Raw genomic sequence first — 17788 nt, forward strand, 5'->3', positions numbered from 1 at the left:
ACTCTGTGACGCGGGCGGGTTCGTGTGACCTGCCCTTCAATTATTTACCCCTCTGAGCCGCGGACTGGTGGGCACGCGCGGATGGCCACTCTCCCGGGTCACCTCCTCTTCAAGGAAGAGCCTCTCCCAGGCCAGCAGGGACCCCTAGCTCTGGGGGACCCCCGCCCTCCCACCTACCTACACTGGGCAGTGCCCACCCTATTGGGCTCGAGCTGTGCAGTGACCACCCCCGGACCCTCCCTGGCAGTCCGTCCCTGCAGGCGGAAGGCACCCACGGCTCGTCACTGTTCTCAGGCCCCCTCTCTGCCCTGAGCCCCTCAGACCTGCAGCCCAGGGGCTGAGGCTCCTACGCCCGCTGCCCCCCCCCCCCCCCACAGACGAGACAGCACAAACCCTGGATTTGCACAGACCTGCGGGCACGCTTTGGCCCTGGTCACTTGCTGTGTGACGGTGCCCGAGCCCCCTGCCCTCTCTGGGTCTCATCCCCTCCTCTGGCAAGTGGGGCTCTCCCTCGCCCTCCACCGTGGGGCAGGCGGGCCTGGCGGCCGCCTCTGCACACCCCCAGGCCCTGATCTGGGGAGGCCTAAAGAGAAGAGGTGTCCCTGGCCCGCGGAGCCTGGGAACCAGAGCTTCCATCCATCTGCGTGGGCACAGGCAGGTGACAGCCAAGGCTGAAGGTCAAGGCCGAGGGGGCCTGGCGGGTGGGGGGCACTCACACCACAGTGCACACAACACAGGCAAACCAGAATCGAACCATTTATTTCACAGCTTGGGGCAGCCCCTGGGGCCCCTCTCCTGTCGTAAACCACTTCCTGTCGGGAAGGATAACTGACGTCACGGGAGCGACCTCTGAGAGCTGCGGAGAGCTCGTGGGTGGGCGGCTGGGTATGTGGAGGGGCAAAGTCGAATGGGACACCCCACTCCTAGGTTTCCCCTCCCGATGGGGTGGTGATGGCCCGTTTCTCTAGCTCCACCCCCAGCGGAGAGGGCAGAGGGTAGAAGGGGTCTCTGCAGCTCCAGGGGCCCGGGAAGAACCTGGGGCCCCCTGGGAGGCCTTAGTGTTTGAGCCACCTTGGGGGTCAGGGAGCAGCCTGAGTGAGGCTTGAGGCTTTCTAAGCTGGAAGGACACAAAGTGCCAGCAGGCGGGGACAGAGGGGGAGAGAGGCCTGAGGACCAGCCTTAGGCAGGAAGCCCGGCGCCCCCCTAGGCCGGGTCTGTGGACACAGAGCCGCCTGGGCCTGGCTCTGCCCAGCCTCCCAGCTGGGCCTGGGTGGGCGGGGTGGGGTGGGGACGGCTGGGGGCCTGGCGGCCTCACGGTGAGAGCAGCAGCTGGATGAGCTTCTGGAACTGCTCCCGGTGCTCGTAGATGTAGACCTCAGTCTCCCACAGGGCGTTGACCAGCACCGTGTCACTGACCTCGTCCAGCATGATGTCCGTCCCCAGCTGGGGATTCAATCTGTCCAGGTCAAGGAGGAGGGGTCACACCCAGGACACTTGGCCTGGGTAGGGGACGAGAGCTAGGACTGGGGCGGACTAGGGACACAGAGCAGCCCCTTGGGGAAAGGGAAAGTCCAGGCTGGGGACTGGGGCCAGCAGAGCCCTCACCTGAAGTACTGGATGCCAACCATCTCGCACCAGGCCCGGGCCCGGTCCACGGCCCGCCCATCCGGATCCGTGCACTGGTGAGAAGCAGCCTCTGTGAGCGTCCAGCACACACCACACACACAGCCCCTGCCTGGGGTCCCCAGGTTCCAGGTTGGCTTAGCCCCCTATCAGCAGAGTGACTTGGGGCAAATCCCCCTTTCTGGGCTGCAGTGACTGTCCCAGCTATGCAGAGGGGCACGGTCTGTGGCTTTGACAGGTGGCTCGGCAGCGTTCAGGGTCAGTGAGCTTGGAGGGGCTGAGTGGACAGGCCTCCACCTCCCTGCCCCCTTAGCTTTTGTCCATCTGACATTCTGGGCTTCCACATGGGCTGTGTTTGAAGGAAGGAATCCACAGCTAAAAAATGCTTGGAAATCCCACCGTAGGTGGTCACCAAAGGTCCCTGCCAGCACTGAGACATTGTATAGGGGAACAGCCCCTGCCCTGAGCTGGCTGAGGAGGGTCAACAGAGTCCTGCCATCCCCATGACACCCAGGGTCCCACGGAAAGCCTCATCCTGGGGCTGAGATCCCGAGGGAAGTGGGCCTTGGGAGGGGCCCATACTCACACAGTCCACCACCATCTTGCTGAGTTCCTTGGCCCCAAAAACAGTCTTGGCCAGTTCCCAGGGGTTGCTGGGACGGAAGACGTCCACACAGGTCACAGGCACCTGTGGGGACCTCCCTGTCCCCAAGGAGACGACAATGGAGAGTTTCTTCACCTTGTTGCTCTGACCCTGTTGGGACAGGACAGGTCAGAGGAGGCCTGCCCCACAGATCGGGGGCACCCAGGGGTAAGAGAGGCTCCCTGGGGGATTGTGAGGAGTACAGGCCTCCTGTGGCAGAAGCACAGCCTGTGCTGCCTCTCCTTTGCTTCAGAACAAGTTCTGCTGCCAATCTTCTGGGCAACCTTGGCAACCCACCTACCCAGGCTCCCCATCCACTCAGACGGGTGATGTTTGAGCACCCTTCGCCATCCCACAGTCTCTCACTGATTCCCTCTTCCTCCAGGAAGCCTGCCCTTCCACATCTGGCCCCTAGAGGGCGCTCACCTCCCTGCCGCCTGGGGCTTCATCAGGGGTTTGGTGATGACCGCAGTGACAACTACAGCCAACAAGGATGCGGCACACTCAGGGCCAGGCACTGTTCTAAACACTTCACAGATAAGAGGCCACGGAAGCCTCATGACAGTCCCCAGGCAGGTACTATCAATAGCCCTAGGCAGTGGTTGAAGTGAAGCACCGGCAGAGACAGGCCCCAGACCCAGAGGCCCCTGCACCACACTGCTTCTCCTAACGTGAGTCAGTGGGCCTTGCCCACCTCTGCACTAAGCTCCTCGGGCTGAGGGCCGCTTCTCTTCCTCTGGATCACTGACTGCACTGCCCCATCCCCAAAGGCCTCAGCATGGGCTCCCCTCCTCTGTGAGCCCTTTCTGAGCCCTCATGTCTCTCAGCAGGGGTGATGCTCCTGGGCCCCTGCACAGTTCTGTCACAGCGCCTAAAACACGCGGATGGATGTGTCCTCGTTTATGGACTGTCTCCCCTAAATGTGAGCTCCCCAAGGGCAAGCGTGTGTCTCCAGGCCGGGCAGCGTGGCTAGGCCCGTGACTGGCACATACTGGTATGCATGCTGTCCTCCCCACAAACAGCAGATGCTGTTAATTGATCATAACACCTTTCACCACCTAGTCCGGATTGGGCCTCAGAATCCCTCTTAGCACAGTGCTTCGGGCAGACACCACCAATCAGGCAGGTTCGAGTGTGACATAAAATTGCTGTTAAGTGCACAAATGAATGAACGCATGAAGAAAAGCCATTTGTTCTCCCAGGAGTCAGCCCAGGAGTACAGTCAAGGTTTGCAGAAACAGGAGAGGCCGCTGTGGGCGGTCACGTCCAGCCCCTCCAACCCGAGGTGGCTCTCACCTTGCGGATCAAGTCCTGGTTGTACTCATGGATCTCCGTCATGGCGTCCAGCGTGGGGTTGTTGGCCAGCAGCCCGCCATCCAGGAAGCGCCCGCTGGGCCGGAAGTAGGTGGGGGCTGCCCCACTGCTCCGGGCTGCCCGCCACACCAGCTGCTCTGGGGGTGGGGGAGGAGGGGGCCCAGTGGCACAAGAGATGTGCGTTTCAGATCTAAGGGTGTGTGTGTGTGTGTGTGTGTGTGTGTGCACGTGGCACTGTGGGACGAGGGTGAGGCTGGGGACTCTTCAGAAGCAGGACCGACAGGCCATGCCGTCTGGCTCCGCCATCCTGGTGGAAGGCAGGGTGCAACCTGCCCGAGGCCTGATGGCTCCCCGGCTCTGCCAGCCCTCAGCTGATACCCTTGGGAGGGAAGACCAGGGCAGTGGGTGGGATGGTGGTGGGCTGGGGGTGCCTGGCAGCAAGCTTGTGACTCCCACCCACCAACCTGCAGCCTCTCGGGCCAATCACTTCCCACAGATGCATCAAGCATGGTTTTAACCTGAGGGTTGAGTTGGAGGCTTTAGGTTAACGTTCTGGCCGACACGAGGCTCCCGTACACACTCTGGAGCCTTGTAATTCCGGAAGAGGTGGAGTTCAGCCGGCTGCCGGTCGGACAGTGTCCCTGTCAGCATGACCCTGGAGAGAAACAAGGAGCAGGACACTGAAGCCACTGACCCATCCGCCCTTGACAATCCACCTTTGGCAATTTTTGTCCAAACTGCCGATGCACTAATTCTTAAACTCAGCATTCCTACTTCTGGGAACCCATCCTAAGACCCTCCCACATGTGTGGGGAGATGGGCACACACTAGGCTATTAATGGCATTAAAGCAAACGACTGGAAACAACTAAATGTCCACCAGTGGGACGGTTCATGCTCCGTGGCTCCTCTGCGCAGTGGGGTCTGTGTTGCTGGAGAACGGCTGAGGTACTGCTTCATGTACTGATGGATGGTGAGCGCCAAGATTTATATTTAAGTGGAAAAAGCAAGGTTCAGGACGGTGTGTGTAATATGCCACCATTTATTTAAAAACAAACCCCAAAAGACCCTATGTACCTATCTGCTTGGTCAGAGGACCAACTCTGGAAGGACCCATGTGCAGAACCTGGCAACAGTGAGCTGTCTCTGGGACAGGGGACTGCTTAGGGGCTGCAGCTCCAGGACAGGAGTCGGGGGAGACTTTTCAGCGTGTCATCTCTGATACCTAATCAGTGTTCTACCATGTGAGTCTACAACCTATTAAAGAAGACTCCTGTCTCAAGAGACTCAGACATCCTTAAATACTGAGGGGAGTGTAGACTGACACAGCCCCCCTTGGAAACCAATATGTATTCAGACCCTTACAAATGTCCTGGCTCTTTTTTTAAAAATTTATTTTCGGCTGTGTTGGGTCTTCATTGCTGCACGAGGGCTTTCTCTAGTTGCGGCGAGCGGGGGCTACTCTTCGTTGAGGTGCGCAGGCTTCTCATGGCGGTGGCTTCTCTTGTTGCGGAGCACGGGCTCTAGACACGCGTGGGCTTCAGTAGTTGTGGCACACGGGTTCAGTAGTTGTGGCTCACGGGCTCTAGAGCGCAGGCTCAGTAGTTGTGGCGCACAGGCCCAGCTGCTCCAATGTGCGATCTTCCTGGACCAGGGCTCGAACCCGTGTCCCCTGCACTGGCAGGCAGATTCTTAACCACTGCGCTACCAGGGAAGACCTGTCCTGGCTCTTTTATCTGGGAATTCCGTTTTGGAAAATCCAGCCTAAAGGAATAATCTTGGTTACAATGAAAGCTTTTTGTTTAAAGCTATTCATGCAGTGTAATTTATTACAGTGAAAAGTGAACGCTCTACATGGAAATAATAGGAGGGCGTGCCTAAACAACGGAATGTTTTGCAGCCATTTCAAATTACACTAGCAAGGAGTTGAGACTAACACAGAAATGTGTTTGTTACAATGAAAAATATAAAGAAAAGGGAACAAAAACTATGCATGGGAAAAAAAGATTAGTTTTCCACCTCTAAGAATCTTGTGGAAAGGTTATTTGAACATACCTCTCAATGAACAAAAAACTAAATGCTGGAAAAAAAAATTTTTTTTGATCTTTAAAGCACAGAAGATTGGGTGATTGGGATTGACATGTATACACTGATGTGTATAAAACTGATGACTAATAAGAACCTGCTGTATAAGAAAATAAATTAAATAAAATTCAAAAATTCAAAAAAAAAAAAAGCACAGAAGATCTGATAAGATAGAAAGGAAAATGAGCGTAAACTCTGAGGATAAGCAAGAACTCACAGAGGTAAATGGAGCACAGATCCATCTCTGACCTGAAGGCAGACACCGAACTATCAATTTGAACTTCCATGCTGATGGCCTCATGGGGCCAGAGGGACAGAAGTCAAAGCCCAGGGTTCACTAAAGGTTAGGGATCTAATGGGAGACCCTCCCCATATTAGGTTGTAATCCCAAAGGGCTACTCCCTTGGATAAGGGTAAACCAGAAATAAACCTGCCCCTTTCCCACCCCTGGAGGCTGTGAGTAAAGTTGGCTGGCATTAAACAAAGAAAGGAGAAAAAAAAAATCCCTGAAAATGTATAACCACAAACTAACCCTCCTGCAGATCTGTAGTCTAAATTCACATCACCTGGGGGGAAGTTCCAAAACCTTCATGCCAAGAATTTAGTTACAGTGACCCTAGATGCTACTGTACGTGGGTACCTGGAAGATACAACATAAGACACTCTGGAGAAGATACCCTCATTCTAGGCTTCACAGAATCTGCACATATTTCTCAACACTAAGGAATACCACACAGTTCCAAAAAAGGTGGGGGGGGGAAATCAAGGAATAAAACACCATGAATAAGAATAAGCATAAACAACATAAACAGCAAAACATACCTACATAGACAGCAGTTATTTGAATCCTCAGAAGACTGTAAAACAGCTATGCTTGGGACTTCCCTGGTGGCACAGTGGTTAAGAATCTGCCTGCCAATGCAGGGGACATGGGTTTGAGCCCTGGTCCGGGAAGATCCCACATGCTGTGGAGCAACTAAGCCCATGCACCACAACTACTGAGCCTGCGCTCTAGAGCCCGTGAACCACAGCTACTGAGCCCGCATGCCAAAACTACTGAAGCCCGTGTGCCTAGAGCCCATGCTCCACAACAAGAGAAGCCACCGCAATGAGAAACCCATGCACTGCAATGAAGAGTAGCCCCCACTTGCAGCAACTAGAGAAGGCCCACGTGCAGCAATGAAGACCCAATGCAGCCAAAAATAAATAAATAAAATAAAATTATAAAAAAACAAACAAACAGCTATGCTTACAATGTTGAAAGACATCAAACACAAGCTTGATAATATTTTCAGGGAATAGAAAACTATAAGTAATGACCTAGAAGATCTGAAGAAAAAACAAAGAGTACTTCTAGAAATTTAAATAAATAAATAAATAAAAACTCAACGAATAGGTTAAATGGAAAATCAGATAAAGTTAAAGAGAGAATTAGTGAATTGGAAAATAGGTAAGAAGAAATTATCCAGAATGCAACTCAGAGAGATAAAATGAAAGAATATACAGGAGAAGTTAAAAGACATGAAAGACAGAAAAGCTGTAACATTTTTAACTGGAGTTCCAGAAGGAGAGGCAAGAGAAAATTAGGCAGAGGCAAGGTTGAACAGATAATGACTCAGGCTTCCAGAACTGAAGAAAGACATGAATCCAAAGATTTAAGAAGGCCAACAAATCCCATGCAGGATAAATTAGAAGGAATTCATAACTAGATATATCATAGTGCAACTGTAGAGCACCAAAAACAAATAAACAAACACATAAATAAAAGCATCCAGAGGAAAAAAGACTACTTACTTTCAAAGGAGCAAGAGTTAAATTGAAATTGACCGCAAGTGTAACAATGGATGCTAAAAGGTATAGAATGATATCTTTCTTGTTCTACAAGAAAATCACCAGCCTAGAATTCTATACTCAACAAGAATAAGAGAGAAGTAAAAGAATGTTCAACTGATGAGGGTGAAATACAACTAGTTTCAAATGATGAGAGTGAAATAAACCTATTTTCAAACAACTCTGTTAGTGGAGAATTCACTACCAGCAGACCATCTCTATGGGAAAGGCAAAAGAAGGTACTTTAGGCAGGAGGAAGGTGGTCACAGGAAAGACTGTAAAGCAAAGAAGTGATACACATGTATACATACACACACACACATATGCATACTCGTATACATACACACATACATGAGCTGGAGCCAGCTCATACTGGCTTGTGAGAACCTATTGCTAAATCTCATGAGCTGGTTGTTAAACTGTTGGTAGCTTGAAATCAGCCATGGTGGGGGTATTTATGCCATGGGCATTGGCAAACACTACAAACCAGGGTTTTATCCCCCTACAGATCTGGTTTCCCAGCTCACCGCTAGATAAATATAAATAAACATCAACTTCAACAAACAATATCTTGTGAGGTTTAAAAAAATGAGATAGATTTAAAATTCAGAAAAGTAATTACTGGGTTGGCCAAAAAGTTCGTTTGGGTTTTCCCATAAGATGGCATGGACCTAGAGACTGTCATACGAGTGAAGTCAGTCAGAAAGAGGAAAACAAATAACGTATATTAACGCATATATGTGGAATCTAGAAAAATGGTACAGATGAACTGGTTTGCAAGGCAGAAATATAGATACAGATATAGAGAACAAATGTATGGACACCAAGGGGGGAAAGCGGGGGGTGGGGGGTGGTGGTGGGATGAACTGGGAGATTGGGATTGACATGTATACACTGATATGTATAAAGTGGATAACTAATAAGAACCTGCAGTATAAAAAATAAATAAAATAAAACTAAAAAAAAAAAAGAATGAGTTTGTGCCATCCAAATTCTTCTGCAATTTTCTTTAAAAAAAGAAATCCTTGATTATCTGAGGGGGGATAATGGTATCAATTAAATTTAGACTTCTATAATACGCACTAAAAAAAAAGACAACAGAAATGAGTGCATAAATTTCAAACTATTGGGTTGGGGGTGGAATGTAATGATTAAAACTATTCAGTAAATCCAAAAGAAGGCAAGAAACACGGAACAAAATAGGATAGCATGTGTCATCCCCCAAATATGAGTAATTATGTAAGTATAAATGGATCAGCCATATAAACTATTAACTATATGAAGGTTCTGATACCCAAACCAATCAGCTAACTCAGACTTAACTCATTAAATAACTTAAATAAATACATTACTATGCAATAAAAATCTATAAATAGACTAAATGCACAGATTAGATAAAGAACAAATCCAACTATAGGCTATTTACAAGAGAGACATGTAAAACATAAGGATCAAGAAGGCTGAATTAAAGCATGAGCACAGACATACCATGCAAATATAACCAATGAAAGCTAGTATAACTATATTAATATCAGACAAAATTAGGGCAAAAAGTATTCTTAGAGATAAAGAGAGCTTCTTCCAGTCACTGGAAAGATTCATAAAAACTTAAATTTACATGTACTTAATTTCATAGTGTCAAAATATTAATGTAAAAATTGACAGAAGTAAAGGGTCAAAAGGCAAATCCCCAGAGTGGAAGACTTCAATGTATCTCTCTCAGTAATTGACAGAAGAAGTGGACAAAAAAATTAGTATACATACAGAAGATTTGGAAATTTTAACAATGCTTCTAGCCAATATGACTCAATCAACATGTATAAATATTGGCATTCAATGAAGAATCCACATTCTTTTAAATTACACATGGGACATCTACAAAAACCGACTGAGGAAGGCCACAAATCAAGTCTCAATAATTTTAAAGGACCAGAATCAAACAGAGCATGTCCCCTGGCTACAAAGCAATTAATAGCAAAAAGATAACTTGAAAAATCCCTAAGTTTAGAAATTGAGAAACACCATTTTTAATAACCTATGGTTAAAAAATAATAATAAATATTAGAAAATATTTTTGAACTGAAGAATCATAATTGTGCTTATAGGCTGTAATTAAAGCAGTACCTGGAGGAAAATGTTTAGGTTTACATACGTACACACACACACACACACACACACACATAATATATATACATATATTATATAGTAGAAGAGAAAAAAGGCCAAAAAACCAATGAGCAAAACATTTATTTCAAGAAGTTAAAAAAAGAACAGCCAAATAAGCCCAAAGAACACACAAGAAGGACTAAATATATAAGAGCAGAAATTAATGAAACGGAAAACGTACATACAATAGAGAGCCAATAAATAGCCCAAAGTTGGTTTTTTGAAAGACTAATCCAATTAAAAAACTTGTAGTAGCAAGACTATAATTTGAAAAGAGGAGGTGTAAATAATCAGGAATGAAGAGGGCCATCACAGCAGATGCTGCAGACACTGAAGATAATAAGAGAATTTTGGAACAACTCTATGTCAGTAAATTTGAAGATTTATTATGAAATGGACATATTCCTAGAAAAACATAATTTAACCAAAACTAACTCAAAAAGACATTTAGAAACCCTGAATAGTGTTATAACCATTAAAGAAATTAATTCCGTCATTAAAAATTTTCCTACCAAGCAAACTCCAGGCCTAGATGACTTACTGGCAAGTTCTACCAAATATTCATGGAAGAAATAAAATCACTATTATATTAACTCTTCTGGAAAACAGAAAAAGAAGAGACACTTCCTCAAAACCAAAACCCTGGGCTTCCCTGGTGGCGCAGTGGTTGAGAATCTGCCTGCTAATGGAGGGGACACGGGTTCGAGCCCTGGTCTGGGAAGATCCCACATGCCGCGGAGCAACTAAGCCCGTGCGCCACAATTACTGAGCCTGCGCGTCTGGAGCCTGTGCTCCGCAACAAGAGAGGCCGCGATAGTGAGAGGCCCGCGCACCGCGATGAAGAGTGGCCCCCGCTCGCCGCAACTAGAGAAAGCCCTCGCACAGAAACGAAGACCCAACACAGCCATAAATAAATTAATTAATTAATTTAAAAAAACCCAAAACCCTGCAACCTAAAAATGGGAAAGAACAGGTCAATCTCACTCATGAACACGGATATAAAAATCCTAAACAAAATATTAGCAAATTGAACCCATCAGAATCCTCTCTGTAAAAGGCACCAGGAATTGAAAGCAGAGATCCAAACAGTTTTGTGTATACCCGGGGGGCATAGCAGCATTATTCACAATAATGAAGCTAGTAGGTGGAATGAATCAGACGTCCATCAACAGATGAATGGATAAACATATGGTCTACAAATGCAATAAAATATTATTCAGTCTTAAAAAGGAAGGAAATTCTGTCACATGCTACAACATGGATGAACCTTGGGGACATTATGCTAAGTGAAATAAGCCAGTCACAAAAAGACAAATACCGTATGATCCCACTTACAAGAGGTACTTTGAGGAGTCAACTTATGGAGACAGAAAGTAAAATGGTGGTTGCCAGGGGCTGGGGGAGGGGAGGAATGGGGACGTTGTTTAATGGGTACAGAGTTTCAGTTTTACAAGATGAAAGAGTTCAGGAGATTAGCTGCACAACAATGTGAATATACTTAACATTACTGAACTGTACATTTAAAAATGGTTAAGATGAAAATAATGATTAAGATAGTAAATTTTATGTTATCTTACCACAATTAAAATTTTAAAAATAAACAAATGGTATTTCTAAATACCAACCCCAATTAGAAAATGAAATGTTTAAAAATGTATAATTTACAGTAGCACAAAATATATGCAGTACTTAAGAATAAAAATAACAGGTGTGTAAGACTGCTATAGATAAAATTATAAAACTGTACTGACAAACTTTAAACAAATGGAATGTTTTGCTATGTTCCCTAATTGGAAGACTTGGTGTTTTAAGATGTCAATTCTCCCCTAAATAAGCTCACAACAAACTCTTATATATATAATAGATAAACAACAAGGTCCTACTGTATAGCACAAGGAACTATATTCAATATCCTATAATAAACCACAATGGAAAAGAATATGAAAAAGAATATATATATGTGTATATATATATATATATATGTATATATATATATATATATATATATATATAACTGAATCACTTTGCTGTACACCAGAAAGTAACACAACACTGTAAATCAAGTATACTTCAATAAGAAAAAAATAAAGCATACAGATTCAATGTAATCACAATCAATATCCCAACAGGATTTGCTTTTCTGTAGAATCTGACAGTCTGATTCTACAATTTCTATGGAAGCGCAAATAGCAACAAGTAACCCACATCTTATACAGCACTTCTATGTGCTAGGTGCTTTTTACGTGCTTTATAAACACAACTTTTTTACTTCTCATGAAAGCCCCAGGAAGCAGGTAGTATATTACTCCCATTTTCGAGAAAAGGAAACTTCAGGGTACATGCTCTTAACTACTTCTCTAAAGGGCCTCCAACAATAGCCCTGAAGAAGGACAAGGTGGGAAGCCCTGCTATAAACTTGCTATAAACACTGCAGAATAAGGGCTCCGTGGTCAAAAACAGACCCAAGAAAGACCCTGGACCCACTGCAGAGGAAGCAAGGCCTGCGATGTGGAGGGAAAGACAGACTTTTCACAGATGAGGCTGGGGAAACTGGTTATTTGTGGGGAAAACAGGAAATTGGATTTCTCCTGATAGAAAAATCAACTCCAGGTTGATAAAAGACCTAAACGTGATAGGCAGATCGAGGGAGCTTCCCGACCTGAGACCCAGGAAAGCAGCTTCATGCCTCCAGTTAAGGAAGGGTTATTGAATGGATATAAAAAGCACAAATCATAATAAGGAAAACATTTCTAAATTCTACTGCATTAAGAACATCTGTTCATCAACAAAACACTGTAAGGAGAGTGAAAAGACAAGCCTAGAGTGGGAGAAGAGATCCATCAAAGGACTAGTTTTCAAAATATAAAAAAGAGAATTAAGAAGCCTCATAACCCCCAGCACACAACCCAATTTTGCCAAAAATGGGTAAAACACTTGAATAGGAACTTTATAAAAGAGGAAATCCAGATGGCCTCTAAACATATGAAAAGGTGTTCAACCTCACTAGTAATCAGGAAAATGAAAATTCCAATCAACAGAGACAGTATCTTTCACCCCAGATTTATAAAGACAAAAACGTTATAAAGCCAAATTGGTTTGACAATAAGCAAGAATGCAGAGTGCCAGAAACTCTCAAACATGGCTAACGGGAGTGGAAATAGAAACCACCACTTTGGAAAACAGCTGGGCAGAATCTAAGGGTTGAGGCCAAGCAGACTTGGCAGCTCTACTCCTAGGCATGTGCCCCACGGGGTCTTCTGATAAGTCCCAAGATGTCCACTGCAGACTCAAGAGGCCCAAACGGAACGACCCAAGTGCCCGTCGAAGGTATCTGGAGAAATAAACCGAGGGGGTATAGTCATAGGAGCCGTGAGAATGAATGAAGCACAGCTTCACCCAACGGTAGGGACCATGCTGATGAATGTGGCATTGGCAGAAGGAAGGACAACACACAAAAGGATTCCGTCCAAGTCCAGAGACAGGCAGGACCGAAACCGTGCTCAGGGCTGCATTCAGGCGCCGAAACTAGACAGGAAATCCGGGTCACAGGAGAGCGGTTACCTCCGTGGGAGGTGGGGGGGAGCAGGAACTATGATGGGGGCCATCACACACTCAAGGGGCTTTTGGACTTGGCTGGTGGTCATATGTGGGTGTCTGCTTTAGAATTATTCATGGAACTGTTTAATGTACTTTTCTAAATGTATGTTCTATTTCACCATAAAAAAGAAAAAAAATGTCTAGGATAAAATATACAAAAAATGTTTTTCAAAACATTAACTTTTGGTTAATAAATCATGGATATTTTCCTCTTCTTTTTACTTTCCGTAATTTCCAAATTTTCTTAAAAGACTGTATTATTCTTAAATGGAAAAAAAAAAAGCTTTACTATGAAAAGAAATCCTCCTAACCCTCCAGGGCTCGCTTACATCTCACTTCCTCCAGGAAGCCCTCCCTGACCACCTTGTTCTCAGTCCTTTCTCCCCCTTGCTTCCACAGATGGCCAGCTGCTGAACACTTTTCAGGGGCCTGCTCTGGGGCAGGCACTGTGCTAGACACCGGGGCAACAGAAAAACAAGGCAGTCACGTTCCTGCTTCATGGAGCTCACAGTCTGGCAGGCGAGCCAGGCATTAGGCAGACAATAATGTAATTCCAGGATGGGAAATAAATACTACAAAGAAGTGGTGGCGCTGAAGGTTCTTCTGGAACCTCTTGATGAGCACATGCTGCCTTGCGTGGCTGCCATTTTTTTAGGTCACTTATCTCCTAACCAGATCGTAAGCCTTCCCACCTGATGGTTGCATCACCCCATCTCACGCACACACACTCACACACACACACACACGCGCGCGCACACACACACACTCACACACACACACACTCACACACACTCACACACACACACACACACGCACACACACACACACACGCAGTGCCGGGGGCAGAGCTGTGCTCAGCAAGCGTGTGTGTGAGGGATGAGAACCGACCCCCTTTGACCCAGGGATGTGCTGTTCGGGTGGAAAAACATCAGACATGGGTCGAGGGTGCTCTGCACCTGTGTCCCCCAGCCGCCCCGCCCCCCACCCCCCCATTCAGCTTTAAGCAGACCAGGGCAGGGAGCCCTCTTCTCCCAGGAAGAGCCGACGGGGTGCGTGGCTGGGGCCAAAGCCGCTGTGTCCCCGAAGAGGAGGAGGAGGAGCCTTACTTGGGTTTCTTGACATCCGTCATCTTGGTGTGCTCTCCAAACTCCCGCTTCAGGAACTCCTCCAGGGGCCCCGACTCGTAGGGCCGAGAGCCCCGGAATACCTCATCCTTCATGCGAAAGTACATGCCACGCATGTAGGCCATGGACTTGCCTAGGAACAAGGGGGTCGGAGGTGGGGAGAGGCGCGAGGGCTGCCCTGACAGGGGGCCTGAGCACAGGATCCAGCGGGGGGCGGGGGGCAGATTTACCAAAGCACCAACCAAGCTGGGGCCCCTGGGACCCTCCTCTGCAACTTCCCCCACAGGCAGAAACCCCCTTCGGCAGCCCCAAGGCTCGGCACTTAATCTTGTACTCGTAATTTGTATTTTTTCTTTAAAGACGGGGTCCTGAATGTGTAAAAGCTTATAAATCTAGATCCACCCCGTTTGCCATGGAAGAGAAAGACCAGCCCTGTCCCGTGAGACCAGACAGCTTCCAAGGGGCAGGCTGCACCTCACAGGACAGAGAAACCGCCCAGCACGCCTCAGCCGGCCCAGGGGTGTGCGAGTGGGGGGCTGCGGAGGGGAGGGCTTCTGTCCCCAGGAGAGGTTGAACTAGGCGTCTTCTCAGATCCCTTCCATAGCCCCCGGGCACCTGAAGACCCTGGATGGGGGATAAATGCCCCCTGAAGAAGGAAGTGACCCTTTCTGGAGGAGAAACTAGAACCTCTGCCCACTCTGCTCCATGCCCAGATCTCATGCCCAGCCAGGCGGAGGCCAGCCCTGAGCTGGCCCTTCTCTCAGGGAAGACCAGAGACGAGACACGGGGCCCCAGAGGCCAGGGGACAGAAGTCCCAGCAGCTTGCTGACTGATAATCCTCCTCTTCCCAGAGCCCCATGGGACGCTGCTCTAGGTCACCTCCTGGGCTGGCTGTGCCCCATGTCCCTCCCACACACACCCTGGGCTGCCGGGCCATGGCCCCCTCACACTGGGAACACCCGGATGCCTATGCCTCCCCCATGGGACCCGGGGCTCCTTGAGGTGGGGCGTGCACCTGACTCAGCCCTACACGCCTAGCACCCAGCACAGGCCTGGCCTGAAGGCCTTGATGTCCCGGAGGGGGAGGGTCCTCTCCTGGTGCCTTCAGATCTGCAGGACGAGCTGGAGGGCATGGAACCCAACCCAGGCAGGGACCCCCAGGCAGGGACCCCCAGTCAGGGATGCTGAGACAATTCCCACCGGGCGGTAGCTCGTTCTGAGGGGGCCCCCCACATGCAGCATCACGCAGCCCAGACAGCTCCGTAAAGGAGACATCGCTCGAGCCGAGACAAGGCCTACCCGGAAGTCCGTCCAGTAAGCAAAATGCCCTGTCACCTCTGGGAAGCTGTAGTGACAGCAAACTGCGTGGGTTGCCTGTGTCGCTGGGAAGTGCTGGGATGGGCGTCCTTGGGACTCCTAGCCCCAGCAGGCCCTCCAGTGGCCCATGTGACTTTGGGTCACCTCTCCCCCCAGGGCCTCCATTACCCTGTGGGTAAAATGAAGTGTGCAGACTAGGGCTCTGGCATGTGTGACTCGGTGGCTCCTCATTCCTGAGACCCTCGCTCCACCCACCCTCAGAATGCTTTTCCTTATTTCCAGCAGTTTTGAGGCCCTTCTGTGTCTGCCTTGCAGGGGCGTGGGGAGCAATGGTTGAGGCAACCGGTATAAAAATGCTCCCAACGCTGAGAGTGAAACCAGTTCTGTCCTCTGTGGCTGGGTGGGCATCGCCCTAGCCCACCCCCCAGCCCTTCCTCCTTCCAGCCTTGGACCCCAACACCCCAGCCACCCCCCGAAGGGCCTATGGGCCCTCCCCTCCCCCATGACGTTCTCCGCAAAGCTCGGAGAACAAACTCAGCCCAATTTGAGGGCAGGTCTCAGCCCCAACACGTCCTGCCTCGGCAGCCCAGGGGCTGCCCTCACTGTGCAGGATGGCCAGGGCCAGGATGCCCCCCGTGCTGGTCCCCGCCACCCAGTCAAAGAGGTCCTTGGTGGCGATGCCCGAGGCCTTCTCAATGGCGATGAGGAGCTGGATGATGACGAGGCCTTTCACGCCCCCTCCGTCCAGGCAGAGCAGGTGGTCGCGGCTGTGGTGGGAACAGCAGTGGGAGAGAAGAGGGTCCCATTACAGCCGGCACTTTGCATGCCGTGTCCCTGAGCACCTGCCCCATGGTAGCCGCTTGAGCACGTGGAGACCAAGCCCTGCGGAGCTCGTGTGCTACTGGGGCTTTGGGGAGGCGGCAGCAAAGTCAGTACAGGAATAAACACGGTACTTCAGGAGGCGAAAGGTGCAATAGAGAGAAAGATACAGGAAGGTGAGGGCAGCAGGGGGCAGGGAAGACCTCCCCGGCCATGTGCCGCCTCAGCAGACGCCTGGGTCTGCCTCCCCCACTTTGAACAGGGGCTCCCTAAGGCCACTTGGTTTTGGTCAGATCCAGATCCCCAGTCCCAGACCTGACCCGAAGCAGGTGCCTGATAAAAGTCTGTTTGAATTAAACAAGGCTGGGGGAAGGGCTGCTCTCCCGCGGCCACAAGGAATGGGTGTCCAAGAAGGTCAGGCCCCTCCAGCCAGGTGGGAGCAGCACGGGGGAAGGACCGTCTGTGCGTCAGGAGCCATAAGGAGCTTCCACCAGCATGAACTCACTTAAATGCTCCAAACCCCTTCCAGGTGGACACTCCCTGTCACCCTGTGCATATCTGTGAGGACACGAAGCTCGGAGTCACACAGGTGGATCTGGACCGGGGTCTGTGGACTCCCGGGTCACACACTCTCCAACACATCCTGACCCGTCTCCCTACGGCCTGCCATGCCCAGCCCCTGCCCTGGGGAAGAAGGCCTCTATCGTCTGTGCTCAGACCTGGAACCTTCCTTCCGGTCTCCTCCTCTTCTATCTCAGCTTAAATGTCACCACTGAGAGAAGCCTGCCCCATCGGGACCCTCCCGCTCGTGCCCCACCCACTTCTGCGGTGCAGAGCCCTTCTTGCTTCCATCCGCAATTGCTTTTGGTCACTTTGGTCACTGTTTGCTGCCTTTCTTCCCCCGCTGAGGGCAGGGCCCGGCTCTGCGGGCGGGAGGCGTCCCACGGACACACAGCTGGTAGATGAAGGAGCCTGCACGGCCCGCCTCCGGGGTCCCTCGTCTTTTCCTGGACAAGCTGCCCAGCCCTGCAGCAAGCCCAGAGCGTGGCAGAGGAGGCGGTGCTGTCGCCGGAGACCTGCAGGGCCCCTGGCCAGGGAGGCTGGAGCAAAGAGGCAAGAGGACTTTCTGAAGATGTGGGGCTGGCAATGGAGGGCAGGGCCGAGCTGTGTGGCTCACACACCTGCGTGGGGAGGTCCTTACACACCTGCGTGGGGAGGTCCTCACAGGGGTATCCTGACTCTTGTCTCAGCCCCACCTCTAGGGAGGGCGC

General features: G+C 49.6%; 1 protein-coding gene across 2 annotated transcripts in view; it reads right to left on the reverse strand.

Annotated features, from left to right (window-relative positions):
- Positions 1 to 743: 743 nt before the first annotated feature.
- Positions 744 to 17788, reverse strand: part of PLA2G6 (phospholipase A2 group VI) — a 51455-nt gene continuing 34410 nt past the window's right edge. Inside the window, exons 11-17 of one of the 2 annotated variants that reach the window (XM_036866595.1) lie at positions 16302 to 16465; positions 14364 to 14514; positions 4099 to 4235; positions 3563 to 3717; positions 2210 to 2377; positions 1606 to 1679; positions 744 to 1456 (exon numbers count right to left, since the gene is read on the reverse strand). In XM_036866595.1, coding sequence (XP_036722490.1) covers positions 1312 to 1456; positions 1606 to 1679; positions 2210 to 2377; positions 3563 to 3717; positions 4099 to 4235; positions 14364 to 14514; positions 16302 to 16465 — 994 coding nt within the window. In that variant the 3' untranslated portion in view covers positions 744 to 1311. The remainder of the gene's footprint in view (positions 1457 to 1605; positions 1680 to 2209; positions 2378 to 3562; positions 3718 to 4098; positions 4236 to 14363; positions 14515 to 16301; positions 16466 to 17788) is intronic. The other variant, XM_036866596.1, reaches the window with a different exon arrangement.

This window comes from Balaenoptera musculus, chromosome 10 (genome assembly GCF_009873245.2).
Source record: "Balaenoptera musculus isolate JJ_BM4_2016_0621 chromosome 10, mBalMus1.pri.v3, whole genome shotgun sequence".
NCBI lineage: Eukaryota > Metazoa > Chordata > Mammalia > Artiodactyla > Balaenopteridae > Balaenoptera > Balaenoptera musculus.